The sequence below is a fragment of the Orbicella faveolata genome, unplaced genomic scaffold (assembly GCF_042242905.1).
Source record: "Orbicella faveolata isolate gen_17 unplaced genomic scaffold, um_ofav_v1 contig_36, whole genome shotgun sequence".
NCBI lineage: Eukaryota > Metazoa > Cnidaria > Anthozoa > Scleractinia > Merulinidae > Orbicella > Orbicella faveolata.
The window spans coordinates 13,050,831-13,077,500 of NW_028301565.1; the positions used below are offsets into that span (position 1 = coordinate 13,050,831).

Below are 26,670 nucleotides of genomic sequence, written 5' to 3' on the forward strand. Positions count from 1 at the left end.
AAATGACTTGTGTATAAATTATATTTTTATTACAGAGAACTGGACAGGGCAAGAACTTCTTTTGTGAATTTATATATTAATTCCTCTCAGTGCTGTCAAAATGTCTCAGGAACCTTCATTTCTGATAATCTATTATTTTCCACCATACCTACAGCACAGAAGCTCACCAAATCCTAACTGATAACTAACATGTGTGTATCTCTAGCCTTTGCTGTGTGCTACATGTATATTCTGTTATCCTGCCTTAACTGCTAGAAACAATTTTGACAGAGCTGTTGCAACAGTTTCACTTAAATTGAATTCCAGTAGCAGTGCTACATGTAGCAGTGTTATTGAGTATGAACTTTATGGAGGATTTTAAATTTTTATTTTTTTATGATTACAGACAACAACAAAATATACATGTGTATACATAACCTGATGTTGGTGTTGGTTACAAACTGTAGTTCATAATGGTCATCCTATTACAGGTAAGGGAGAAAAGTTCAGAGAGTTTAGAACATTTCTTCCCCCAGCACACCTTCTGTCTATAGGTGCAATAATTGAGAGGTTAAATGTATATACGAAGAGTAATGTAAAGTTACTGTATAAACTTGGCATTAAAATCTGACATTTGAACGCCTCCTTCGCTAAAATTAGTCACGATTTAATTGTTATCACTCCCTGTTAATTCATAGAGATTCCAGAGGCAAATTATCACCTAATGTGGAAGTCCTGTCTTCAAGTGAGGGAAAATGACACAAAAGAGTTACAATGAGAGTAAAAAGAATTGTGAATGTTGATATGGTGTACATTATACATCATGTAAAGGTATTTGGTGAGTGCCAAAGGCATAACATTTCATGTATTGCTTTTTCAGGACAAATTATATAACAGTGACGTTTTAAAAGGTGTGATCAGAAAAATAATGAGTACTTTGTCCAGGCAGCACCAGTTTATGGATGGCATATGCAGACAGTAAGAGGAACTGTAAACACTACCACGTAAGTTAGTTTTATGCTTATGACTTCTTGTTCTTGGATTTTGTGTCATTTCATCACAAGAATAGGTAATGAAAGATGCAATAGTTGTTGCAATATATTTTTGAAGGAAAACTTATAAGTCTGCCTACGCTGGATAACAGCCATGTGTAAACTGAATGTGAAGCAAACACTCTGTTAAAGATGGGGCAACCCTAAAACCCAGAAACTGGAATCCGGAATCTGGAACCAAAAACCGGAATCCAGAAACTGGAAACCGGAATCCACAAATCAAAGAAAATAAGTTCTTCAAATACACGAAAATATTATTGTTTTGCTTAGCTTTTCGACTGTAAAAAGTAAGCTGCCAAGTAAAAAGGACCTCAAACTTAACCTTTTTTGAAACAAAAATTCCCCGTCTGTTGAAATCGTGCAACCATTATTTTTAGTGAGGGCTATGATTATGAGAATCTCAGTAAAGTGCATCTTAATTTTATTCCAAGCACCTTGAGAGTGTCTAAAATAAGCTTGCTGGTAATTGCCATTTTGTTTAATAAGTGATCTTCAATTTACCGGGAGTATAAGTTTATCCTTTATGTCTAGTAGATACTGAACAAGATAGAAAATGTCATAGAGAACAGGATATCTGTCAGTGGCAGCCCCCTGTACATTGACGGTCACACCCCCCACTTTCGAAGTCCAAAGGCTAAGCCATCTGGTCTAAATATGAAATCTGATTTTTCCAACAGATACGAGACCAATTCCAGATTAACACAATTTCCACACTGTTACTGTAACAAATCAGCCTTTCATATTCTTGGCGGCCATCATATTAAAACAATTTGTAGAAATGTTGCACACTTACTTCCGTCTGCTTCTCACTTGCTAACAGATCAGACCACATGTTGTTAAAAGATGCTAAAAGACTGCCAGAAACTCACTGTAATAGCCTATAATAGCTTGTTGTTAGTGTGCTGCTCACCAGTCTTCTCAGAGCAATTTGATCTAGACAAGAAGCAGGCTCTCGCCAGGGCCAGCTTGAACAAAAGATGGGTAACTTAGCCTATGAGCAGGCTCTCGTGTTTGGGCTGGGGGCGTGAGTGGCAAAGCCGCATGAAGGCTCTTGGTGACATGCCAATGCAGAAAAACACTAGACACCTATTTAGCCTGCTCAGACACTAGAGACAGATACTATGAGTAACTCTATCCACCCAAAAAATCAGTAACCCTGACTGGATAGTGATGTACCCAATGAATAGCTTTATGCAGCTTTTGAACAACCGGGCCAGAAATATAGCTAAGGGTTGTTCAGAACTAGTCAATAATTTTTTAGCAATTACAGTCTGTGGCTGAAGTAAAGCCAAGAAAATAAATAACAACAAAATAATTTGTGCTCATATTTATTTATTAGACATTGCTGAAGTGAATTATTTCTATCATCATTCATAATATCTGGATTCCAGATTCTGGTTTTTGGTTCCGGATTCCGGATTCCAGATTCTGGATTCCAGATTTCGGTTTCCAAATTCAGTGTTTTAGGGTTGCCCCAGATGATGTATGTGCATATGTTAATCTTGAACAATCTGAAATTTCAGAGAGTTTAAAAATATCATATCATATCTCTGATGGTTCTGAGGTGGAGGGCTGTTACATGTACATGTAAATGTCTCATGCACGATTTTTCGCTCATTATGATTCAGGTGCAAATAGTTTCTGTATCTGTTGATGTGCAACAATCTACACCAATATTTCAACCTAATAATGTACAGTGTATATTAATTAACCAAATTATGCTGTTTTTAGTTGACCAGTGCTACTACATAGTAATGTGATGTTGAAGGGCACAAATTTAAAAACACGCCCAGTGTCAACTTGTCAAATATATGAACTGGCCAGACAGTGTAGATTAAAAATTCTCTGAAAGGTAAGATGTTTCTTAAACATTATTTTGTAATTAATGATTTCTCAGACATTGTTTTCTTCAAGAAAAGATTCATACCCCACATGGAGGTTTTTTCTCTATTAGAGTTCCTGATTCCTGATACTTTAATTTGGAATTTCTAAAGACTGGCTATGAATGGGTGTTGGGTGTGAATATCTTCTGGAACTGCACATTCATTCATTGAGTAAGCAAGAACATCAGTATTTATCCTGACAAACTCTAATTTTCTTCTGGAAGCTGAACTCATATACAGTTGTGCAGTTATATGTACAACCAAACAGCCTGGATGACCCTGTGATTGGGACTGTGCACATTGTTGAAACCCTCAATGTTCCAGTTTCTTGTTTGAAGCAAATTGCATTTGCTCTTGAAAGCAAATGGCGAAGTTCATAACAGTTATGTAAGTTTGCTTTGTATTTCAGGGCAGAACCTGCCACAGTGAAAGTTGGAGTACCAACCCCTAGCATTTGATTCACTACTAACACTCAGTAAACAACTAACATTGAAGTACACTGTATATCAAAGAAAGGAATTACATGCCTGTTCCTGTCAGTCAATATATGAACAGTTTACAGATGGGGAGCCTGTATTAAAACATCAAAGATTTTCAAAGCAACCATGTCCTGGTGAGATATTTCTGAGGAAATATAAATTTAAGGTCCTTATGATTGCTTATAGGCATTGATTTTTATTGTGAACAATATCTTACTGAGAGTATTTTTCTTGTGTACTTATTGTTGTTGAACACAGACATCACTGTTATGACAGAGATATTAATTTGTGAAAAGTTCTATAAACAAATGCATCTGGGAACAAATTAATTTATCATGGATGCAGCTTCTGAGAGACCCCCAATATTAATGGAACATACACTGTTCATACATGTAAAAGAGTTCAGTAATTCACTACTTATGATTGTAATGCTTTGTTTGGTTTCTCTGTATTTACAGACAACTTGATGGGATTATAGATTCTGCACCAAGTTCATTGAATAAACTGACTTGGAGGTTCAGTTCTGCAACCCATCCTGTTTGTAGTAATATCATAGCTGCAACATTGTGACAGATACACTGCATTACATTATTAAGAAACACATATTAACTAATTATTTTTAAGTGCCTTTTAAATTAATCAGTTTTTCTTAGAGATAATTTACTCATGGTTTAAATAATTGGCTTTTTGGCTTTAAAATGATATTTATTGAGCTTTTAAATCAATTTTGTGATAATCTGCATTGGACATGGCATAAATTGATATTTTGCCAACACGAAATGGAGAACTGGGTCTTAAGCAAAGTTGCAGGATTAGCATTTTTGTAGAAAGAAAGGGTTGAGAAATTTGTGACATTCTACAGACAACCTTGCCATTCGCAATGTCCGATAAGGTTAATTTGTTCCATTCTGTTGTAGAAATAGTGTTCTCTAATTTATAAATTATTTCAATCTGTTGTTTAAATGATTGCCTTATAACCCCAGGTCTGGCTTTGGTGCATGTAGGATATTGATGTATTTTTTAGCCATTTTGCTGTAAATTATCTTAACTGATGTGTCAATCAAAACATATCTTGGATATGCTGGGCTCTTCTGACAAATGTACCTGTGCCTGATAACCTTGGAGTGCATTTGGTTGTGTAGTGCAGACAAAATACATGTACATAATATAACTTCCTCTTAGCTTACTGATAATTCTTGGTATAATTTAATCATAGCAAAATTAATTAATGGAACCCAATAACAGCTCTTGTAGTCCACATTGCCAGTTGAGAAAAAGAACAAATCACATTGAAATTGAATAATAAAATTATTATTAGAAGCCTATGCAAGTATTCATGATCAGCAAAAAAAAAATATCGTAAGTACCATTCATGCGAGGGTGATTTTGCTTATTGCAAACCCTTCCAGCAGGAGGAGACTCCATACAATAGTGAAGATGGCTAAATGTATCTTTGGGGACAAGTTAGAAAACAAAACTTTCCAACTTTTCACATATGTATACTGTTTTGGTATTTTTGTGAGATTTCATTTGGTAGAGATTCAGGGACTGAGTATATTGTAACCACTGCATTTCAATCAGTCCCCACATCAAAAAAATGTGTAAACTTCTTTTGTGTGGGAGTCCCCGTGTTAACTAAGGAAGAATATAATGATTAATAACAATGCCTTGTCTTTCTGAATAAGGTAGGAAAAAACAAGAAATGCCACCAAAAAGCACAGAAGACAGTTCTGTTCTGTGATCAAGATTTTTGGTGGCTTCCAAGAAATCCTTGAAATCATGGCTCTATATTTCATAATCACACCATCTTACACCTCGATCTGCTGATGTAATACTAGTTCCGGCTGAAACTATTAAATCATTCGCAATTTACCTCATACATGTTGGGTTATTTTCATTAGTAGCAACATTCCGAAAAATAACTGAGGAGCTCCGCTTTTAGGCTGGCCTAAATCCATATATTAGAATTCGTCACGTTAACCGTGTCAGCCCTGCTGCTCATGTGAAGAGGCCCTAAGAGACATAACAAGATAATTGCAGGCAATGGAGTGTTTGATGTCTCCATCTCACTTATTAGGAAACAGAAGGAGACACCTTGCTAGAATGGAGACTTCTTAATGAAAATAAATTTGTGTTCGAAACCCTTTCAATACTAAGGCAGGCAGAACCTAACCAGCATTGAATTATGGTCAATCAGTCAAAATTTCTAGATACAGCTTCCATCAACACTACAGAAGTGCCTGATACGAGACTTGAGAACTCTTGAATCAAAAACACTACGAGAGAGGTAAGCTATCTTTCTAGTGGGTACTCCCACTCGCCGATACGGCTCGGGTGATGAAGTTCATATTGGCACAATTGAGTAAGGGTGCTTTTCATCATGACTTGAAGATAAAGTTGACCTGTTCATTGATAACATAAGGAACTGAGATAAAGTATAGCATATTGCTGCAGAGCCGAGCTCCGTGACGGTAGGATTTAAGGTAGTAATAACAACAGGCAACTGCTTCAATTAACCTGGAAAGGAAACTGCACTGACTCAAATTCAGTACAATCAGTTTTTCTAAACCAAAGAAGAAACTGAGAAAACTAGACACTCCTACGTTACGTTTAAGGAAGTTGTTTTTATTCGGAAAGGAAGTTGTTCAGGTTGTGTTGGTATCGTGCAGATAAAAAGTCAGATTAAGATCCTGAGGATAACGGGTTACAGATAACATCTGAAGATACGTGCAGATAACCCGAATCTCACGATTGTTCGTTATGCAAAAGCAGGAACAACATGACCAATCTTGAATGAGTATTGAAAATGAATACCTGCCCCCAGGCTTTTCTGTTCGTAATAATCTTCATTCTTTTCGTAAAACTTAACGTCATCCAAAAGAGTCTCTTATTGGTTCCAAGCTAGAAGCTGTGATTTGAAAGGGAGTAGTGCAGGCGTTAAAGACAAAGAGATCCAGAGATCAGTGCTAACAGCTTTCATCCATTCTTGCTACCTTAATTTAACGTCAATTGTGTGAATATAGTGGGCACACTATAATCGTGCACGGCAAGAAAACCTCCTTGACAGCAAAGGCTGTCTGATCAGTGACTGTCAAATAGAGGCGACAAAAAGTTAACGTCAAAATGTGCCGGTGTGAGTGCGCATGAGGTCGGTTTTGATGTGTTCACCGTACTGATGTGTCAAAGACAGTCAGCCAGCCTTTAATAGAGCCAATAAAAAAACAACGGGCTTTCCTTCAGTGTCATGGAACACTGACAAAAGCTTTTTAAAATATCCGTTTATATAATAGGCAGCTGTGTCCACCTGCCTTGATTGCGGATCCAATGCTTTGCTTTGTGTTCGTCTGCAAACGTGTTAATACTTCAACTTTCTACTAAGAGTAATGCATTATGTTAGATCGGTGATATTCGGAAATGCTAAGAAACGTCTATCAATCTAGCAAGTGAGGTTATGTTTATGAATACAAGAATTAAACACGAAAATAAATGAAACTAGAATCAATGTAAATATAGTACCAAGGCGGCTTTATTGCTTGGGAACAGCCTTGGCTAACATGACGTGATAGGGAACAATCATTACTGAGAAAGACGTACTCTCTGTAAAGATCTTTTTGACTACCTAGCGTTCATAAACTCTTAAAGGTATCACCACAACACAAGTAGAATTTTATTTGAAGCCTTCATTTCAATACAACGGTCACTAAAGAAACGGTGTAAACATGAATTAAAAGCACGTTAAATTGCGGAACGATTTTTACTTTCTTCATTTGATTGTATTTCTTCAAATCAGTTCCTTAGTGAATTTTATGTTCCGTTCCCTTCGTCCTTTCATTTACTACAGCCGACAAGCTTCAACACAAATCAAAGGTTTTAGAGATAGCTAAGTGTTAATTTTAGATCTTTTCCTGACTGAGGGCTGTTTTCATGGCAAAAGCCTGTTTCAAACAAGACATATTTGGATCTGTCTACTAACTCTCTAGGGGTGTGATTTAAAGATACTCCAATCCTTTTGTGCGCAACTTCGGAAGGCGTGTCATCTCAAAAAAAAAAAAAAATCACAGATATTTCTTCACTTTCTGTAAACAAACTCGTGAAAGACACAACACTCTTTTGAAACCCTTTCAGGAAATTACATAGGTAAGAAAATAAATATTGAGTTGTGATGGGCATTATCTAATGCAGACCTTTCGACAACTCCGTCAAAGAAAAATCGAACTCGTTCACCTAAAACATCTGTTGCATTCTAGAATGATCTCAAAATGTCAAATGGAAGTTTCATGTGGTGTAATTTAGAAAACGCAGCTTATTACACTGACTGAGATCGTCAAATCACTTATAAGCTCTTAACCAATATATAGTAAAGTACTTAAACTTCATGCCCAAATATCTTATTATTTTTCCATGGAGAAATCAAAAAATGAAAAATCTAAACGCCATGACAGTATCTAAAATATGCCTTGTCATCAAATGAACACAATCGGTTTAATCTGCAGAAGAGCTCTGACAAGGTAAGGTTTAAATTTTAATTAAAACTCATTTTTCCAAGATAGATCAATGTAGATTGATAGACGTCCTTTCAGAGTGTCTACAGTTTTACATAAGATTATTACAAGGATTATGGCTCTCTAATCCTGATTAAAAGCCGAGGTATATGACTGTAAAAAGTCGTTAATTATTAAAGACTTCCTCAGACTCTTACGTGGGGTCAAAATTGCGCAAAATCGAAAGACTGTTGAAAAAATTGTCTCTCAATTTCGGCTTAATTAATTCTTTAACCGAACAACGGTTTTCTTTCATTCTTGGTAACAGCTGATTCAATTACGTGTACGTTTATCCTTGAAAGTTTGTCGCGAGCATTGTTAATGGAAAAATAAAAAGGAAAATTCTAAACTTAGAAATTTGGGTTGCAAGCTTGTAACAGGAGAAGTAAACAAGTTAAAAAAAATTTGGCTGTCAATCCCTCGCCAATGTCAATTTACAAGGACAACCTTGATATAATTCCGGTATTTACTGCCCACAAACGTTGATTAACAGCAACAAGATATCTTAAAATCCTCTTTTCTAAAAGCAATTAAGCCTACATTAAAACTACCAACGTCAAGGTTTCATTTGCATCGCTGTTTAGAAGAAGTGTTTCACTTTTTATTCCGGTGTTTCCTCCGCCTACAGAGAGATAAACAACTCTTAAAATGCCAAGTTAAATTATTAAAACGCGCTGCAATCTTGATGTTTGTATGTTTATTTTGCGTTTTAATGCTTGTTTGCTCTCCTATTTTATCAGTCTCCAATCGACATGGCTATCGTAATATTTTAGTGTGTAGCTTTGCCTCCGGCCTCTTAGTTCAGATATAATTAATCACAGCATGTTTCCATTGTTGCAAATACAAATAAAATATTTACCATGTCAAAAATGGGTTTTAATGCAGACAAAAACGCTCCCCGTTGCGGTCCTTTTTGAAACCACGATACAGATATCAAGACGAACATGAAAATTCCACTTAGTAAGGGGTGCATACGGGACATACCTAGCCAAGCGCAAGGAGAGCATGCGGTGACAGCGGAAGTCGGCGATATAAAATTCAATTAACAGGCATTCGACACGTAAACAAACCTCACGCTGAATGCAAACAACTTTTGTGGGTTTCAGCAACACCTGCTCATGGATATGGGACTTCAATTCATACGATAAACATTTTATCGATAACCTCGCGGACTACAAGCTTTATTCGAAGCGTTTTCTTCTCATTGACGTTACTGTTCACACAAACACCCTTGAGACAGCTGAATAACAGGGCAGTTTTAGAACGACAGATAAATATGTCTCCATGGTCTCATGTGTTTTTTACATTAGATACATTCAAGTGTGTTTGTTCGCAATAGGAGTCATTTTGCAGGTTATGAAGGCTAGACCTTTTTTTAACGGCGTCGTAGGAACTTGCGTAATTTCCAAACTATCATTCTTATAAATTCATTTCGACGAAGATAGAAACTCGAGATCTTGAGACAAAAAATGGCCAAATATAGTATTTTAATTAGTTCTTAGTGTCGAGAGCGAGCACAAAATTATGATAAGGAGGTGGAATGACTTTAATTCGGGCTGTCTTTTAAAGCTGGAAGCAAGAGAATATTTTGAACGCATTTCCGTGCATATTCCAAGATTATTGTTGTGAAAAAGAATTTTGATGACTTCTTTTGTTTTGTGTACCTGTCAGACCCTAAAACGATTTTCAATTACCGCGAAAAAGAACACTAAGTTATTTACATTTATCTTCTCGTGTTAGTTGGACGTGAATTCGCATATGAGCAGAGAGGTTATCAATCTTTATTGATAGATAAAGCCGACCAGCCCTATTCATGCGCTATAAATACAAATATAAAGACACTGTGGTATGATAGCACTCATGCAAGCTTTTGTTTTCGAAAGAAGAGTTCCGATTGGCAGACTCGAAACAGTGGAGACGTTAAAAGGGGGATTCCAAGCGATCGATACTGGCTCATTACTCTTGGCTCGTTTAACAGAGTCACAAAGCCTGCGTGGAAAATTTAACGCAAAACATCTGGCTAGGAGGTCACAAGTGACTGGTCGAGAAAAAGTGAAAAAGTCCTTCCTATTTTCATGTACCACAAGGTGTGTGACATGGCGAAAGTACGTATTTAATACCGTGGGAGAGAACGAACAAGTTACTGAATTGCTTCAGGGGAACCCCACCACGACACGTCTTTCACAAGCTAATTGAAATTTTCGATCGCATTGGAGCACACTGTGGCCGTCGCAGACCAGCGAATTGATTATCCACGAAAAAATGGCTAATCAAACAGCAACGTCGACAAAACCGCTCGGCAGCGAAGCCATCCCTTTGGGTATCCTAGGCGTTTTAATTACGCTGGAAAATCTCCTCGTTTGTTTTCTGGTGTACCGCTTCCGCAAACTACGCACTTTTACCAATGGATTTGTGGTGTCTCTAGCTCTATCAGACGTCCTTTTCGGTGCCGTGTTGATACCCGTGAACATCACTGATCAAAATAACCCGGTCAACGGATATTTGATTTCCTTTATTCTCTTCGCGAACGTTACCAATTTGTTTGCGGTGACACTGGACCGCTACCTAGCCGTTATGAACTCTTTGCGATATTCCTACACCATGACGAAAAACTTCGCCAAAATTATATTAACGGCTTGGATTTTGCCTGTTCCATTGACACTGTTGCCATTGGCATGGAACGTTGGCTCAACTGCAGAAACGATTTACCTGCTTTTCATTGTAATCGGTGTCATGGTGCCTTATATTTTCATCCTGTTTGCTTACATTAAGATTTTTCGCGAGGTAGCGCGCCAGGTAAAGAACCTTGCCAAACTCGCGACGTACGAAAACCAGCTCCAGGCTACCAGAGAAGGTAAGCGGGTAACCAGCGAAGCGCGCGTGGCTAGAGTTTTCGCTATTATTGCGGGAATCTTCGTTATAAGCTGGATGCCTGTTTTCTACATGACAGCGGCTGACGCGCTGGACAGATCAGAATTTATTCCCCCAGTACTCCCCATCGTTTCGTGGTACACCATGACGGCGGGATCACTAGCCAACGCGGCTGTTTACGCGTTTTTCAAGGGCGACTTCAGAAACGCGTTCTTGCGTCTTTTCCACTGCCGCACGTTTAACTTCCGTCGACATTCTTCTGACGAGGTAATATCAGGGACATCGTTGAACTGAACGCAAACTTTGGATATTTTGTGCTTTATGTTTGCACGTCTGTCGGTTGTGTATTGTTCAGGCTATTTAATAACTTGCTTAAAACGAATAAGATGTCCGCAGTTTTATTCGACATGTCACGAACACCTGACCGGTTGTGACGCGATAACCGTTCAAAGACATAAATCTTTAGGAAAAGTCTTTTTCATTGTCCAAACAAAATTCAGTCAAAAAAAAATCGTAACATTTTTTAGAACGCGTCTGGTTCTAATCATATAGAAAGGTAAAGAAAAAAGAATCGTGTTTTCCTGAAGGGAGTCTACAGTCGCGCGATTATAAAAGTCGACAAGAATATAAATTTGAAATTCAATTATTTTCTTTTCAGGAGACAATTACAGGCAAAACCTAGAAACTTAAGACTGGAAATTTCTATTTATCAAGCAATACATCTGTTAAATCAATACGGAATAGAAGATCGCTTTTATTTTTTTTAACGAGTGTTTGAAAGCGATGTTAAATACTATGTAGACATTAAATTGTCGTTTTGGTAAAGTCTTGCTGGAATATTAAAATCTGTAATGTAAACTGTAGCTAAGCTACAAAAAAGCCGCCTTCTTAAAAGCTTGCTTTTTTAATACAAAAACCAATACAGCAAGTTCATGAAATAAACTAAGACGCAGAAAAGGTGATATTGTGTATTCTGGCATATAAACAAAAGCGCTTTATTTACTCTCGCTTATAGCCTTACGAGACTATTGAGCCAATCGTAACAATAGCTATCTGGGCTGTATTTCTGATAATTACAGAATTATCGACGAATTCTTGGCTCTCAATGAAAACATGGCCTCAATGGCTTAATAACCTGTACACATTCAAATGTTAACGCGATTAATAAAGGGGATTTTTTTTGTGTGAAAGATCAGTCGTGGTATTAACTGATGATCAATTGCGCGGATGTGTTTTTTGTGTTTTTTCTCAGTATAGCTCCTTGTTGTGTTTCCAATGTTTGGACTCTTAAGTGAGCGTGAGAAGGCCATGTGAATGTGCATAAGTTAAATTTAAACTAGACTCTCGATCACGTAGTCGAGTATCTTCTGATTACTAACCCAAACCCAAATGTTCAAAAGCTATTTATGAAAATTCACTTTCGTCAACAATCGAAAACAAGAAAGTCAAGAGGCGGTAACGAATATATTTTTATACGAAAAAACTCCCGACGGAGGAATTAACAATACCACTAAATGCAAGAATGTTTTCCTCTTCCCATGATATGAATATATAATTCTATTTCCAACCTCTTAGGAACGCATTAAATTCTACTGAGTCTCAGAGCTTGGATCACATTTCTAGATAGATTTAAGAAAATAACAATCTACAATTCAAATTATTTTCAATGCGTTGACGCTATAAGATGAACTAGAACCTTAAGTTAGGAAGACTTGAGAAAAAAAATTAACATTTTTACCTACTATAAAAAGCCTCGCAACCATCCTGGTGCCCAATTTTCTTTACTGTACAAATACGAGAGTATAAATTATTTTCAGTGTCACAAATTGTTAAAAAAAACCCCTTTATTTTGCATTTTACGAATGGAAATCGTTCCTTAGACTGTTTGAAAGATTTGTGGAACAGCAGGACTAGGAAATTAAAACGAAACATATCACAATACACCGGAATTGGAACACCATCCTTTGTCTTTCATTTTTAATTTTACCAAATTGAGAAGATGTCAGAGTTCTATCTTATCCGACGCTACAAGATTAAAGGGAAAAATCGCAACACAACGCTCAAAAAATCTTACCTATATCGAAATTCGACCTCTTGAAAGAGTTCCGCTTGCCATGATTCCAACAAAATGGCAAAGGTTTCTTTGGCTTAAAAGCTAAAACAGCAATTCGGGAAAAATGAGAGTATGCATTAGCATACAGATGCTAATGGAATAGGCCCATTTGTCCCTGAGCTTACTGAAAGGAAGGCGTTGTGGAGCAATCATTGAAATCAATATACATGGTCGAGTTTGATATGTTTGGGTGATATTCTAAGCTTTTTGATGTGGCTCAAATGAAAATCAAGTCGCTATCAGAAAGAAATTAGTAAAAGAAAAAAAAAAACACGAAATTATGAAAGGTTTCATTTCGAGGCCACCATTTCAATATATACGCGAAACAAGAAGCTCAGATGAACTCGGTTCCCAGTCAGCCATGTAAAAGGATCAAGGACAAATTATTTTCATTTGCGGAAAATATTGGGATTTTATTCTCTTTTTGGAAAGCTATTTCGGAGAACTGAGGATATCTATAAATCCTAATAACACAGAGAGGGACTAAAAAAAAACATATATACATGCTATTAGTCGGTGACCCAAAAATGAATTGAAATGTAAAATAAATAATCAATAAAAATTAGTCCATTCATTCATTCACTGCCTGAGGTTTTTGTGTTTATCGACTGCTGCGAAGAAAAGCCAAAAGCTCGTTGATAACTATTGTGGTTAATTATACGTGTTTTTTTCGTTTTGTCATTACCGGTATATACACGAAAACAAATTACATTCGTCGATTGAAAAGATAAACAAGAAAAACAAAACTGGCAGACAAGTGTAGCAGCCATTTTTTGAGCAAGAAGTAAACAATTAAGATCGAAAGATTCACAGAAAACGACCCAATTAAGTTTTCATTGTAATAATTTGCAAATTTCCTCAATTGTTTAGAGCTTGCAAACGACATTTTCTGTTTTTACAGCATTAAGTTACAGCATTAAATTCAACATTTATTTTCTGAGTCAATCATTTCCGAACGCTTAGCACTCTTAAAAATAATCCTGTGTCCTTGATCGTCACCTCCGCATTGTAATTTCCGGTGCCGTGGAGAAATCAAGAAGCGGAAAAGATTAGGTCGAGTGGGAAGAGGGGAACTGAAATGATTTCTCCTATCTTTGTCTTAATATGGAGTGTGATACTGAAAAAGTATCCTAAATTTATGCCATTTAAATATCAGTGACTTTTCGAGGGAAAACCCTTACACAATTTTTTAACACGCTGATCAGTGTCTCATGTACTCACATTATCACTTCAGATTCAGTATTATAAATTCTAGCGCCATTCTAAGCTGGTACGAAAGATATGGATGCCTCATGTGTCAATGAGAATCAGGAAAAAAGAAGTTAACGGGCAAAGTTGCTCCGATACGAAACCATGCATGTAAAATGTGTTACTAAATCAAGGAATAGTTGACTTTCATCTTCAGATATTTTGAAATAAAATAAACAATTATTAAACTAATATCTAGTGTGTCTCACATCAGTCTATCCTTCTTCAAACTGTTAGTTGTGTTCAAGACTGTGAGCCTACTGTAAAGGTTAGCGCAAAGAGTATGAAAAAAATTCCTATAAAATTGAGTTTTGAAATAAACAAACGTCAAAGAAAGGACTCGAAAATTCGAGAATACGGCAAGGAATTAGTTTTGGTCTGAGACTAAGGATATTGCCAACACTCGGATATTAGATTTTACTGATTAACGAAAGCTGACTGAAAAGATTCCACACTGAAAAATCCCGTCATATTAAAACTTACACATAACTCGACATTGACAATTGAAATGTTATTGGCAGATTACCTAAAATAGGCTGATAAAAATATAAGATTTCCAAAATTATACAAATAATGGAGAGATCAGAGAGTGTGCCGCCATCACAACTAAATATCTTTAATACGAAAAAAAAAAATGGAGATCTGAAAGATCTTTCACAAAATCCACCAAACCAGCTGAAATATGTCGATTTATCAGATGGCGTGTTCTTTATGACCTGTGATTGGCTTTTGATGATTTCCAACCTGCAAGTTTGATATGCCCCCAAGATATTTTCATTACAGCACGATTCCACTTCAATTTGGAAAACATTACAGATGGGACGTGTCATTTAGCACACTTATTTAATTTTCCGATCTTCAAAACGTTTGAACTTGATGGCCTAGCATAATTACAGTAAATATACACACATTTACGAATTAATGTAAAAAAAAAATATCCAGGCGTTGGGAGTGTGCAGTAAAAAAAAAAAAAGAAAAGAAAACGGCAAACCCTCTTTCAAAAGGGAATTATTTGTCATCAATTATTTAGTACCGGCTATGATGGTCTTTATTAACACCTTTTTAATTTGATCACATATCTGGCGTCAAGAAGTCACGAGCTCTATAATTCACAATTCATTGTCACACATGTACAGCTTCTGTTTGCTTCCTCGCTCGATGTTATCTTCGTTGTTGATTGATTCAAGTCAAAACACTAATTTCTGTGGGAAGTATATAATTTTATGGATTGATTTAATGTGAATTGTTGTATGACAAGGTTTATCGTCATTTCTGACGTTCAGAGAGTCTGTTTGCGCCGGAAAGGAGCTACGATTTCAAATCTTTTTTAAATTGTAAATATGTGAATAACATTGGCCTTAACAATTTTCGCTATCATGCTTACACCATCATCAACAATCAGACTATTGTTGTCCAAAAAACGCGCAACAATTTCTGACCACGCACACAGTGAATATCCCTGGGCAAATTTGTACAAGCTGAAGGATTTTTATCCAAAAATCTGCAACTTCTCTGCAATCTCTAAACCGAAGTAACTCAGAATGCTAGTAGATACGATTGTGCGAATACTCGGTCTGAGAATAAGTGTAGTTATCTTGGCTTATCTGGAGGTAAAAGGTTGGTTCTGCCAATAAATCGTTAGCTAATGTTTTGTTCACGAGCAGGAAGCAACCTATTCGTTTAATTAAAGTGTTGGCAAATTGCGATCCCAATCGCTATTACTGAATCGTCCTTATTTCTTTGCGCATTGACATCCCCACAGGAGTACCCGACGGAGCCGCTCGACAGAAAACCCGCTCGACAGGCTGCAATTACGCTGGCTGGGAAATATTAGCATTAGATCATTTACTGGCTGGGATTTTCGTTCAGCGTCTGGCTGGCTAAAAACTGATTTAAAACACTGTCCCTAGCTGGAAAAAACGTGACTTGTTTGTTTTTCCTGGCTGTGACTTCTTCGAAAAAGCAATCAGTTAAACTGCTTCCGTCCTGGGACAAAAAACGCGTGAGTGAGCTCTAAAGTCTTAAGGTAGTTGCACCGGGTAAATTTCTTGTTTTCAAACGAGATCATTTTCAGCCTAGTTGTAGCCCATGTCATGTAATATTAAAAAAATGTGGTTTTATCCCGAAATAAACGGATGGCAAAGTACAAATAAAGACCGAAATTCTAAGACAGAATCCAATTTTAAATTAGACTCCAAAATACTTAAAATTACCCAGTGCAACTACCTTAAGTCTTCCGCCATGAGACGATAAACCGCAAGCGGTCGTACTTACTCCCAGCGCCACGCGCTACAAATCAACGCGCGCGTGATGCCATGCCCGAAAATGATGGCTCCATTGTCAGATTGTTGCGGTTTATATTTTTCATCAACCAGTAAAAATTGCATAACACCAGCAGCTGTCATTTTAAATGACGTAATAACACTAGTATCTCGAATGGCCAAATCCGTTAAAAACGTTCTCTTCAATGGAACACCGCCGATCTCCAGGATCTCCGCTCGTTTGTCGTTCCAAAGGCCTTAAGAAGTCGTCACTTCAGAAAACCGCTGCTGGCGCTATTGTGCTGCAAGCAGTCGGCAGTTATAAAGAAACAGTGGAAAGCAACTTAAAGGTTGGTAAATTCATTCCTATTATTCTCTTACAGCACACGGAAAAGTGATGGTACATTGTACTGGAATCAGTATGTTTTGCATAAGAACTAGACTCTAAGGTGTTCATTTACATTCCTCGTTTGCAGTCATTCTGAGTTATTTCGAGGGCTCCGCTGGTAAAGGAAAGAAACGAGATCTGCCAATTAATCTGAGATCTGCTGTGAAAGGGACTTGGCGCAGACAAACAAAGCAGCTGGATAAAGGGTAGGCATATTGTTCTGTTTATATGCGCTAGTCGTCTGCATTGGTGGTCAACTTTTCTCTCTTGATCCTAAAGTAATCAAGTAAAGTGATCTCATTGTACCATACACTCATCGTTTCGCTCATAGTATTTTTGGGTTGCTATAAATCTGCAAATTTGCTTAATCGAAAATTTTCCGAAAGTTGCCGGAAGACGAGGGACAATGGTTTACCCTCTTTTTCAGTCTTATTGGGTACATTAAATGCCTTAATCGTGGTTCAGTACTAGCATAACGAGTTAATATTTGTCCTCTGGAAAACAAGGGACTATCGCGCGTTGCTCACCGGAAATGGCCGTCGGGTGAATTCATTCCACACTGTTCGCTGTCTCTTTGAGAGAAATGCTTTTGGTGAACCCATTCCGCACTGTTCGTTCTCTCTTTGAGAGAAATGCTTTTATTTTGAGACCCTAAACTTATTAATGTATCGGCGATTCAAGATTGCCGGGAGTTAATTTACATTTGCAGTCATTCTGAGTCATTTCAAAGGCTGGAGAGAAAAAAAGAAAAGAGACTAAGGGAAGACCTCTGCCAGATCTAAGTTCCGCTGAGAAAAGGACTTACCAAAGAGACAAAGTAGCTGGATAAAGGGTAGGCGTATTTGTTTATATGCGCTAGCTCGGACTGCAATGCTGGACATACAACTATCCTCTCTGACCTAAGATAAAGGGATCATTGTACCATAGAATCAACGCCTCGATCATAGCACTTTTGTATTGCTTTAAATCACTGCAACTTTGCGTGATGGAATTTTCCGAAGGTTGCCGGACGACAAGAGTCAATTGTTTGCCCTCTTTTTCAGTCTTATTGGGTACAAGGGACTATCGCGCGTTGCTCACCGGAAATGGTAGTTAAATCATGCAAGGTATTTTATTTGGCATAATAAGTAAAATGTTAAAATTGTCTATGTTATTAAAATCTTTGTCAGTTAAAAGAACTCAAGATTTTACCTTCTTAAACTTTCCTTCAGTTTTTAGTTGAGAAGGAAACAACTTTCGTCTTTCTGTGCGGCTTTCTTTGAGCAAAAATATATCATTTGTCACCTTTGGTTGTGTTTCACAAGGCTAACTGGTCAGACCTGTAGGTTCTGCGTGTAATCATGTAATAATTGAATTTCCGTACCAGGAACCGAAGGATCTTTCGAAGCCTAAAGAAGACAGAAATCAGCGAAGGATTACAGAACTCGCGATCGTTTGTCATTTTGAAAACATTGTTTTAGAATTGTGAAAAGCAAACTACTAAGCAAGAAAGTCCGGAAAATATTGCCAAAGTACAATTTGACAGGCATAACGCGCGATGTGTTTGACTGCTCCAAGCAAGTGAATTTCCGGTAATAAACGCGATCCAAAACAGCTTTCATTTGAACTCATCGTTGACCTACCAGTTGAGGCAACGGTTTCATTCTGCACGCTAGTGCCGTGAACTAACTAGAGTCGTGAAATGAATGATCTATCGATGGACTGTATATCGAAATGGACACTTCTGCCAGTTTAAAATACTTTCCCCAAAGAGCGCACGTCTGGACGAACAAGTAACGATTGCTTTTGCTGCGAATCCTTGCGGCTTCTGTCGTGAGTCTTTTGCGGTGATTGCCTTACGAACAACCAACGATTGCTTTTGCTGCGAATCCTTGCGGCTTCTGTCGTGAGTCTTTTGCGGTGATTCCCTTACGAACAACCAACGATTGCTCTTGCTGCGAATCCTTGCGGCTTCTGTCGTGAGTCTTTTGCGGTGATCGCCTTACGAACAACCAACGATTGCTCTTGCTGCGAATCCTTGCGGCTTCTGTCGTGAGTCTTTTGCGGTGATCGCCTGACGAACAAGTAACGATTGCTTTTGCTGCGAATCCTTGCGGCTTCTGTCGTGAGTCTTTTGCGGTGATCGCCTGACGAACAACCAACGATTGCTTTTGCTGCGAATCCTTGCGGCTTCTGTCGTGAGTCTTTTGCGGTGATCGCCTTACGAACAACCAGCGATTGCTTTTGCTGCGAATCTTCGCGGCTTCTGTCGTGAGTCTTTTGCGGTGATCGCCTTACGAACAACCAACGATTGCTTTTGCTGCGAATCCTTGCGGCTTCTGTCGTGAGTATTTTACGGTAATCGCCTTACGAACAAGTAACGATTGCTTTTGCTGCGAATGCTTGCGGCTTCTGTCGTGAGTCTTTTGCGGTGACTGCCTGACGAACAAGTAACGATTGCTTTGGCTGCGAATCCTTGCGGCTTCTGTCGTGAGTCTTTTGCGGTGATCGCCTTACGAACAACCAACGATTGCTTTTGCTGCGAATCCTTGCGGCTTCTGTCCTGAGTCTTTTGCAGTGATCGCGTGACGAACAACCAACGATTGCTTTTGCTGCGAATCCTTGCGGCTTCTGTCGTGAGTCTTTTGCGGTGATCGCCTTACGAACAAGTAACGATTGCTTTTGCTGCGAATCCTTGCGGCTTCTGTCGTGAGTCTTTTGCGGTGATCGCCTTACGAACAACCAACGATTGCTTTTGCTGCGAATCCTTGCGGCTTGTGTCGTGAGTCTTTTGCGGTGATCGCCTTACGAACAAGTAACGATTGCTTTTGCTGCGAATCCTTGCGGCTTCTGTCGTGAGTCTTTTGCGGTGATCGCCTTACGAACAAGTAACGATTGCTTTTGCTGCGAATCCTTGCGGCTTCTGTCGTGAGTCTTTTGCGGTGATCGCCTGACGAACAAGTAACGATTGCTTTTGCTGCGAATCCTTGCGGCTTCTGTCGTGAGTCTTTTGCGGTGATCGCCTTACGAACAACCAACGATTGCTTTTGCTGCGAATCCTTGCGGCTTCTGTCGTGAGTCTTTTGCGGTGATCGCCTGACGAACAAGTAACGATTGCTTTTGCTGCGAATCCTTGCGGCTTCTGTCGTGAGTCTTTTGCGGTGATCGCCTTACGAACAAGTAACGATTGCTTTTGCTGCGAATCCTTGCGGCTTCTGTCGTGAGTCTTTTGCGGTGATCGCCTGACGAACAAGTAACGATTGCTTTTGCTGCGAATCCTTGCGGCTTCTGTCGTGAGTCTTTTGCGGTGATCGCCTTACGAACAACCAACGATTGCTTTTGCTGCGAATCCTTGCAGCTTGTGTCGTGAGTCTTTTGCGGTGATCGCCTGACGAACAAGTAACGATTGCTTTTGCTGCGAATCCTTGCGGCTTCTGTCGTGAGTCTTTTGCGGTGATCGCCTTACGAACAAGTAACGATTGCTTTTGCTGCGAATCCTTGCGGCTTCTGTCGTGAGTCTTTTGCGGTGATCGCCTGACGAACAAGTAACGATTGCTTTTGCTGCGAATCCTTGCGGCTTCTGTCGTGAGTCTTTTGCGGTGATCGCCTGACGAACAACCAACGATTGCTTTTGCTGCGAATCGTTCCGGCTTCTGTATTGAACCTTTTGCCAACGAAATGTCGTATTGACAACGGTAACTGACATCTGTTTGTATCGTAGGTTCATTTGAAAATAAAAATGACAGACACTGGGTAGCCAAAGCCTTGTGAGGGCTTTGTAATCTCGTCTCGCTTTTACTTCATGAGCTAAACAATGTTTCTTTGTATGGAGGTTCGTTGACTTTTTGGAACAATAACTGTGAGAAATGAAATGAATGTGAAAGTTTGTCGTATGTAAGCGTTAGAAACTGATTGATAGGTTTCTTGTTGTACTTATTTTTATAACTATATTTATAACTATTTTAAACTATTAGACATTTTATATTTTTAGAAATTGTATTTAGCAGGGCCCCTCTGGATACCAGCCACTGTGCTGAATGGGCCACCCTGCATAAATAAAGTTTTACCTACCTACCTAACAACGATAGATCTTCATTAATATCTAGATTACGTCTGTTAAGTGAATGGACATTGTTTATACTTCACGCTCTTTTGGAGGGAATTCACGATTTATTTTCAGAGTGAAGCTTGGATCCCTGAAGGATAATCAGGACACTTTAAGCACATTTTATCTTTCCCTTTTGTTTACTGTTGAATGGTAAGTGTAATCTCTTAAGTGTTACAAAAACTTTCCAGTCAAATGTAAAAATGAAACCATTAACGTACTTATTGCGTTCATGGTACGCAATACTAAATCCGTTGTTATATTAATAGTTTTAAGGAAATGTACCTTGCTATGGTATATTGAAATTACTAGCTCGCTGGCTGGCAAAAAATGGTATACTCGAACATGCTGGCAAACTTTTGGCAAACTTTTCTTATGCTGGCTGGCTAGGTGACAAGTTTAAAGCATGCTGGCTCGTTGACGACCTCAACGTCGAGCGCTGGCTGGGAGTCCGATAACTTCGAAATCCTGCTTGCTGGCGGTGAAGAGCGGGTATTTTTTTCCCAGGAAAGTTAAATATTAAACAAGATTGACGTAGCGACACTCGGGTAATGTTAAGCAGACCGTACGGTGGATTTTCGTCAAAACTGTCGTTGGGTACTCCTGTCCCCAGTGGTTTCTGAGTGAATGATTCAAGTGCCCAACTGAATTTTTCTTAGTGGTATTACTATGAAGTCCTGATAGATACCTGCAATCACTGACAATGCTAAATAAGGAATGAATGTTGCAAGCGTTTAGGCGTTTCCTTCTGTTATCAGATGGAAAATTTATTGAGGCATTTAACATTGTGCTTGGATGTGTTTGGAAATGCCTCTATTGTACTCTATTTAAAAGCCTTTTAAAATAGAACAATAAAAGTCGTTGATCTTGCCGACTAAATCTCACTAAGAAAATACGATAGGTAATAATCAGTGGTTATCAAGATTTATAAAAATATTCTGGTAAATGATTCTCACTTAGAAAGGATCGGTTTTTAGATTCCGTAACCACTACATGGAAGATAACCGACTGCTAATTACCGAGTGTACTCAGTCACCTTTGTGCGCGTTTGATGTTTGCCGAACTTTATGACATTTAACGGATTTTGTAGCCAATTTCGTCAGTTTTCATGCGATAGTGAATAGAAATGTTGTGTCAGTGATCTCTCAGTTCTCGGATTTGCTGCACAAAGATCGTAACTGTAAAATTGAAACTGTTCATTCCAGTGAGAGCTAAACAGGTGGATAAACGTGTCAAATTTTAAATAACCACAATAAGCTTTTAGCAAAAGAATATTCAACTATGTTTACACCGTTCCAACTTAGAATGCGCTCTTTACGTTATTGTTCAATTTTTATCAATTTTAAATTCCCTAGTAATTTTCCAACGCATTTCAAAATAACGTCTATTTGACTTTTGCCAATAGCCACCTTGCCGGTCGGCACACATAACACAGCTTAAGCAAGAAATCTGTGAATCTAGTAGACATAACATATGAATAATACAGAAGATTCACGAAACATCAAATTTTAACATAACTGGGATAAGAGAATTCAGTTCATGCAAGCTTTAATCCCGGAGGGCTCCCATATGAAAAGGAAGGATGCTCGTCGGAAAATTTGAATTAAACCCCTAACGGCCACCAATCCGGGCGTGGCTCGAACTTTATTTGACCCCGAAAAGATACTTCTTACAACAGAATAGGCTCGATTACCAGCCGCTGTTCAGGAAGCGAGCAAGCGCTCGTAGACGGGCTCGAGAGACCCTCGGAAATCGAACCTACAAACGGAAATAAGAGCGTTTTTTTGTATTATTATTATTATTTCTTCGAGTGCGCTCTTAAAAGATACTTTGACAGCTAAAAATAGTATCATTTCATACTGAATATCCTAAGTGAGACCAAAATCCTTGTTTCCTTCCTCTAAACGAAAGACGACGAGCATCCCCGACCTTTTCGTATGCGATTCCCCCCCCCCCCCGAGGTTTTAATTAAATATACAGTCCTATATCAGTTGATGACAGCCTTGTATTTCTATTCTATTTAAGTTCTGCGCCTCATTTTGTCTCTAAACAGTGAGGATTTTAAAGCTTCAATTTCAAGCATGTCATACTGCTCGGCTTTTATTTCAGTTTGAAAAATGAAATGTCTCGTTATATATGACTGTTATGGACTCATTGACTCCGACTCCAATTTCAATAATTACTTCAGCGCCTGCCAACATGCAATGCTCGAAACAAAGGAAAACTTCGATCATGACTACATCATCTTTTCCCGACAGAAGAGAATCTTTCTAAGACTTAACCTAGAGTACAGAGGTATCAAGTAATTTAAATTGCTTGTCTCATATGAAAACAACGCAGTGCTCTGACGTCTAACCTCCCACTGCACACGCGGAAAATGGATTTCGAAAAATACATTTTCTCATTTCTACTTGTCGCCAGCAGTTTCTAAACGGATTTAGGAGCGAATTCAACGTAACACAAGTTGGAACCTATGGCTGAAGTATAGGAATCAAATTCGGCAACACGTTTAATTTTGAAGAAAACAAATTGTAGATTAAAGTTATTCTCATTTAAGAGCAATCTGAGTTTACTCATTGGAGATTATTTTAATCTGTTACCTTTATCTTTTGCACTGTTAGAGTGTTGCAAAACATGTAAGCCGTAAGCCGTAAGCCGGTGAGGCTGATACGGAATATGGATGTCACTGAAATTCTACCCACTGTAACGAGCACTAACTACTTGTAAGAGTGTCTGAATTTGTACTCGGGTAAAATGATTCGTTTAATCCGAGTTTCAACTGAACATAAACTTCACTGTGGAACCAGAAAGAGAAGGATTCGGTTCTTAATTGCCGCAGGGGGATATGGGACATATTTCCTCTCTCCATGCCCCCGAGTGATTTTTAGTACAGCTGAAGAGAAGCACCGTGAGGGTAAAGCCAGTTTTGCCGAAGATAGATGACAATGGCCACAACATTAAGGGCTCGAGCTCGACGGGATAGCCCCCTGCGCACCTTAGTGGTATGAAAAGCGAACGACGCGTGCAACGAGCACGAATTTATTACAATATTTTTACTGTGGGAATGCGGGTCAAACAACCTAGTAACGGTAGCCCTGTTCTTTCGTACTGTCCGCACGGAACGTAAAAGACAGTCTGGTTTTGGGAAAGATAAACGTTGGATAATAAATTTTCAGGATAGTTTAGTGTAGCATCTTAGCACAATTTTATTGTGATCAATACAGCAAGACTCCCACAGCAACACCACTCACTTAAACATCTAATAAGATAACGGCTGGCTGTTTATGTATAATTTTTAGGGAGTAAAGGGGAAAATGGGCAGTCAATTCAAGTAATTTGACCTTCAGTCACCATGTCATAAGAAACATATACAAAAACTACACCTTGAAAGGTAAATATGAATTTTCACTGGCAACGCAACGAGAGAACGAAACTCTGCAAAAATTGAACGACGTTTAAAGCGTTCAGTGTCATCAAAACGAGGAAAAGAAAGCGAAACAGTTAATGACCATCAGGAAAGTAATACTTTGTGCTGCCCTGATGTGCACTGTGCTAGAATTTTCTTCTCCCACCTCAAGTCCTGGATCGTACAGAATCCTGTTCATGGCCCTTGGAAATCGGAAAATGAACTTTTGCTTGTGTTGTTGTTCCATGAACTTGGGGTAGTCGCCATTCCCAGGCATCTCCTGTATCACGTTGTCAACCATAACCTAAGTCAAGGAGGTCATGCATGTTCAGTAAAACATAAAGTTTAGTTACTGATTAATCCTTTCAATAGCAAATTAACGGCTCAACAACTCTGACAAACTCTTTTTTAGTTAAAAGAGTAAGACAAAAAATTCCTTTTAGTAACACAAAAATATGGCCTATAGAAGACCATTGGTTCAAGCTGGGTCAATCGATCAGATGTCAAAGTGTGAAACAATGAAACAAGAATTAAACGGTTGTCCAATCGTAAGCTTTAATATGGCTTGCGGTAAAAAACCATCGTGCAACACGAAGAAAACTCAATTTCGACAACTACCATTGGGCGCTCGTGAACGTGCTCTTGTTCCAATTACGTAACAAAACCTGGTGGAAGAGGATCACATAGATACGAGAATTTTGTTCTTCCGACCCATTATAATTACCCCCCGGGGATTATGAACAAAGCTGAAGTGATGGTTAACAATAGTTTTTCCCAACGAACATTTAAAAAGTAGAGAGAAATCCATTTTTACTGTTCTAACATAGCGTGAATTCATCGTCCTATCGAAAACATGCTTTACTAAAAGACACCTATTTTACGACCAGAGGTTACGACATACATACGTTCGTGACTTTATTTTGTCTCGAATTTAAAGTGTAGCTAAGAAGCTAATATCTTCGAGAAAAATAAAAACTGTAAATATAAAAACAACAAGTACTACTACTAGCCATTATATTTGACTACCTTATTAAAAAAAGTTAACTAATTTAGTGATCGGCAATTATGCCTGAAAGGAAACTGTTTTCACGAGGCGTTTAAACTAGATAAAGTGGCTCCATTCTAATGTTCTCAGGTAGAGAGTTCCAAGATTTGAAAGCAAAATACGTAAAAGAGTGAAGACCAAAAGAAGTGGATGTAGACTTGCACATTGAAAATCTATCTGTTCCTCTAACAGAGTAGACCGTAGAACACGGAGTTAATAAATCCTTAAGATACTTAGGGTAGAAAATGTAATGTAAACATTTATAAATAGTAATAAACATATTCTGTTAATTCCGACAAAAGGGATTTTTCTGGATATACTTGCTGAATGAGTAGTACCTGCGAGCTGAGTACCATTTCTGATCCTCCACCGATATCAAACTCTTTGGGACATTTGTTGTATTGTTTTGGTTTGAAGCATCTGGGACCGCGGTTCTTCCCCATCTTCACCCTTCCTTTTTCTACTTCTTCTTTAGTGAAAGGCTTGGGTTTTCCCTTGCTTTCGATGACTAAACTGACATCTATAAACTCTCCTTCATCGCCACTGTTACAGTCCTCGAGCGAATTGTTGGTGCAAAACTTCCAATTTTCTATCTACCAAAACGAAAGAAAAAAACAAAACAAAACAAAAAACATATGTTGACATGTCTTACACAAGTCAGAGCAAATTGTATTTGACCTTCAACTGATTACTATACGCGAAAACAAAAAGCAAAACAGACCAAGGGATAGAGAAGATGAAATTGCTTTAACAAACGTAGACGAGCGCGCGCGTGGGTTGGTTTGTCTGAGCGACGCTGCCACCCCAGAATGGTAGTTGATTTGTTTGCTCTGGCATTGCTTTAATTAATTTGCGCGTGGTAAGAATGTAGAGGAGCTCTTCACTTGCCACGCAGACTAATTCTCACTTTTCATCAGCTTTTGATTGGTCATTTTAAAAATGGATTCTTCAATCACGTCGAAGCTAAACGGGAAGGGGTGGGGGGGGGGGGGGAAGGCGGGTTGAAGTCCTTATATGGACTACATAGGTATGTGCAGCCCCAAAGGGTATGGTTTTTCAGTCATTTTGGTCATAAATGGCCATTTTGGTAATAAATAGGGTATCGAATTTTTGGTCAGGTCATAAATAGGGTTGCTAAATACGCAGATCTTGGTCACAAATAGGGTAAGGAGTTTCTGGCCGCACACCCCCACCCCAGCTTGAAGCTTACCTGAATATTAAACTTGAGCATGCCTTTCCTCATCTCCGTGGTCTCGTTTCCAAAGGTGATGTTTCCAGACTCCTTAAACATGTAAGCCATCACGGTCAGAGACGCGTTGG

At 38.5% G+C, this 26,670-nt stretch overlaps 2 protein-coding genes and 2 long non-coding RNA genes across 4 annotated transcripts in view; 3 read left to right on the forward strand and 1 right to left on the reverse strand.

The window, feature by feature from the left end:
- Positions 1 to 2,612: 2,612 nt before the first annotated feature.
- Positions 2,613 to 5,265, forward strand: LOC149102324 (uncharacterized). Its single transcript, XR_016202493.1, has 3 exons — positions 2,613 to 2,883; positions 3,324 to 3,527; positions 3,852 to 5,265. It is a non-coding gene; the product is annotated as an uncharacterized LOC149102324 (long non-coding RNA).
- A 3,972-nt stretch (positions 5,266 to 9,237) lies between these two features.
- Positions 9,238 to 13,446, forward strand: LOC110064097 (octopamine receptor beta-2R-like). The gene has a single exon (XM_020771099.2). The coding sequence runs from the start codon at positions 10,197 to 10,199 to the stop codon at positions 11,097 to 11,099; it is 903 nt and encodes a 300-aa protein (XP_020626758.2). The 5' UTR covers positions 9,238 to 10,196; the 3' UTR covers positions 11,100 to 13,446.
- A 2,952-nt stretch (positions 13,447 to 16,398) lies between these two features.
- Positions 16,399 to 17,588, forward strand: LOC149102325 (uncharacterized). Its single transcript, XR_016202582.1, has 3 exons — positions 16,399 to 16,777; positions 16,904 to 17,021; positions 17,525 to 17,588. It is a non-coding gene; the product is annotated as an uncharacterized LOC149102325 (long non-coding RNA).
- Positions 17,589 to 24,080: 6,492 nt separating this feature from the next.
- LOC110064126 (skeletal aspartic acid-rich protein 1-like) overlaps positions 24,081 to 26,670 on the reverse strand; it is a 3,637-nt gene continuing 1,047 nt past the window's right edge. The window contains exons 2-4 of the mRNA XM_020771126.2: positions 26,561 to 26,670; positions 25,689 to 25,943; positions 24,081 to 24,609 (exon numbers count right to left, since the gene is read on the reverse strand). The exon at positions 26,561 to 26,670 is cut by the window's right edge and continues 357 nt beyond it. Coding sequence (XP_020626785.2) covers positions 24,373 to 24,609; positions 25,689 to 25,943; positions 26,561 to 26,670 — 602 coding nt within the window. The 3' untranslated portion in view covers positions 24,081 to 24,372. The remainder of the gene's footprint in view (positions 24,610 to 25,688; positions 25,944 to 26,560) is intronic.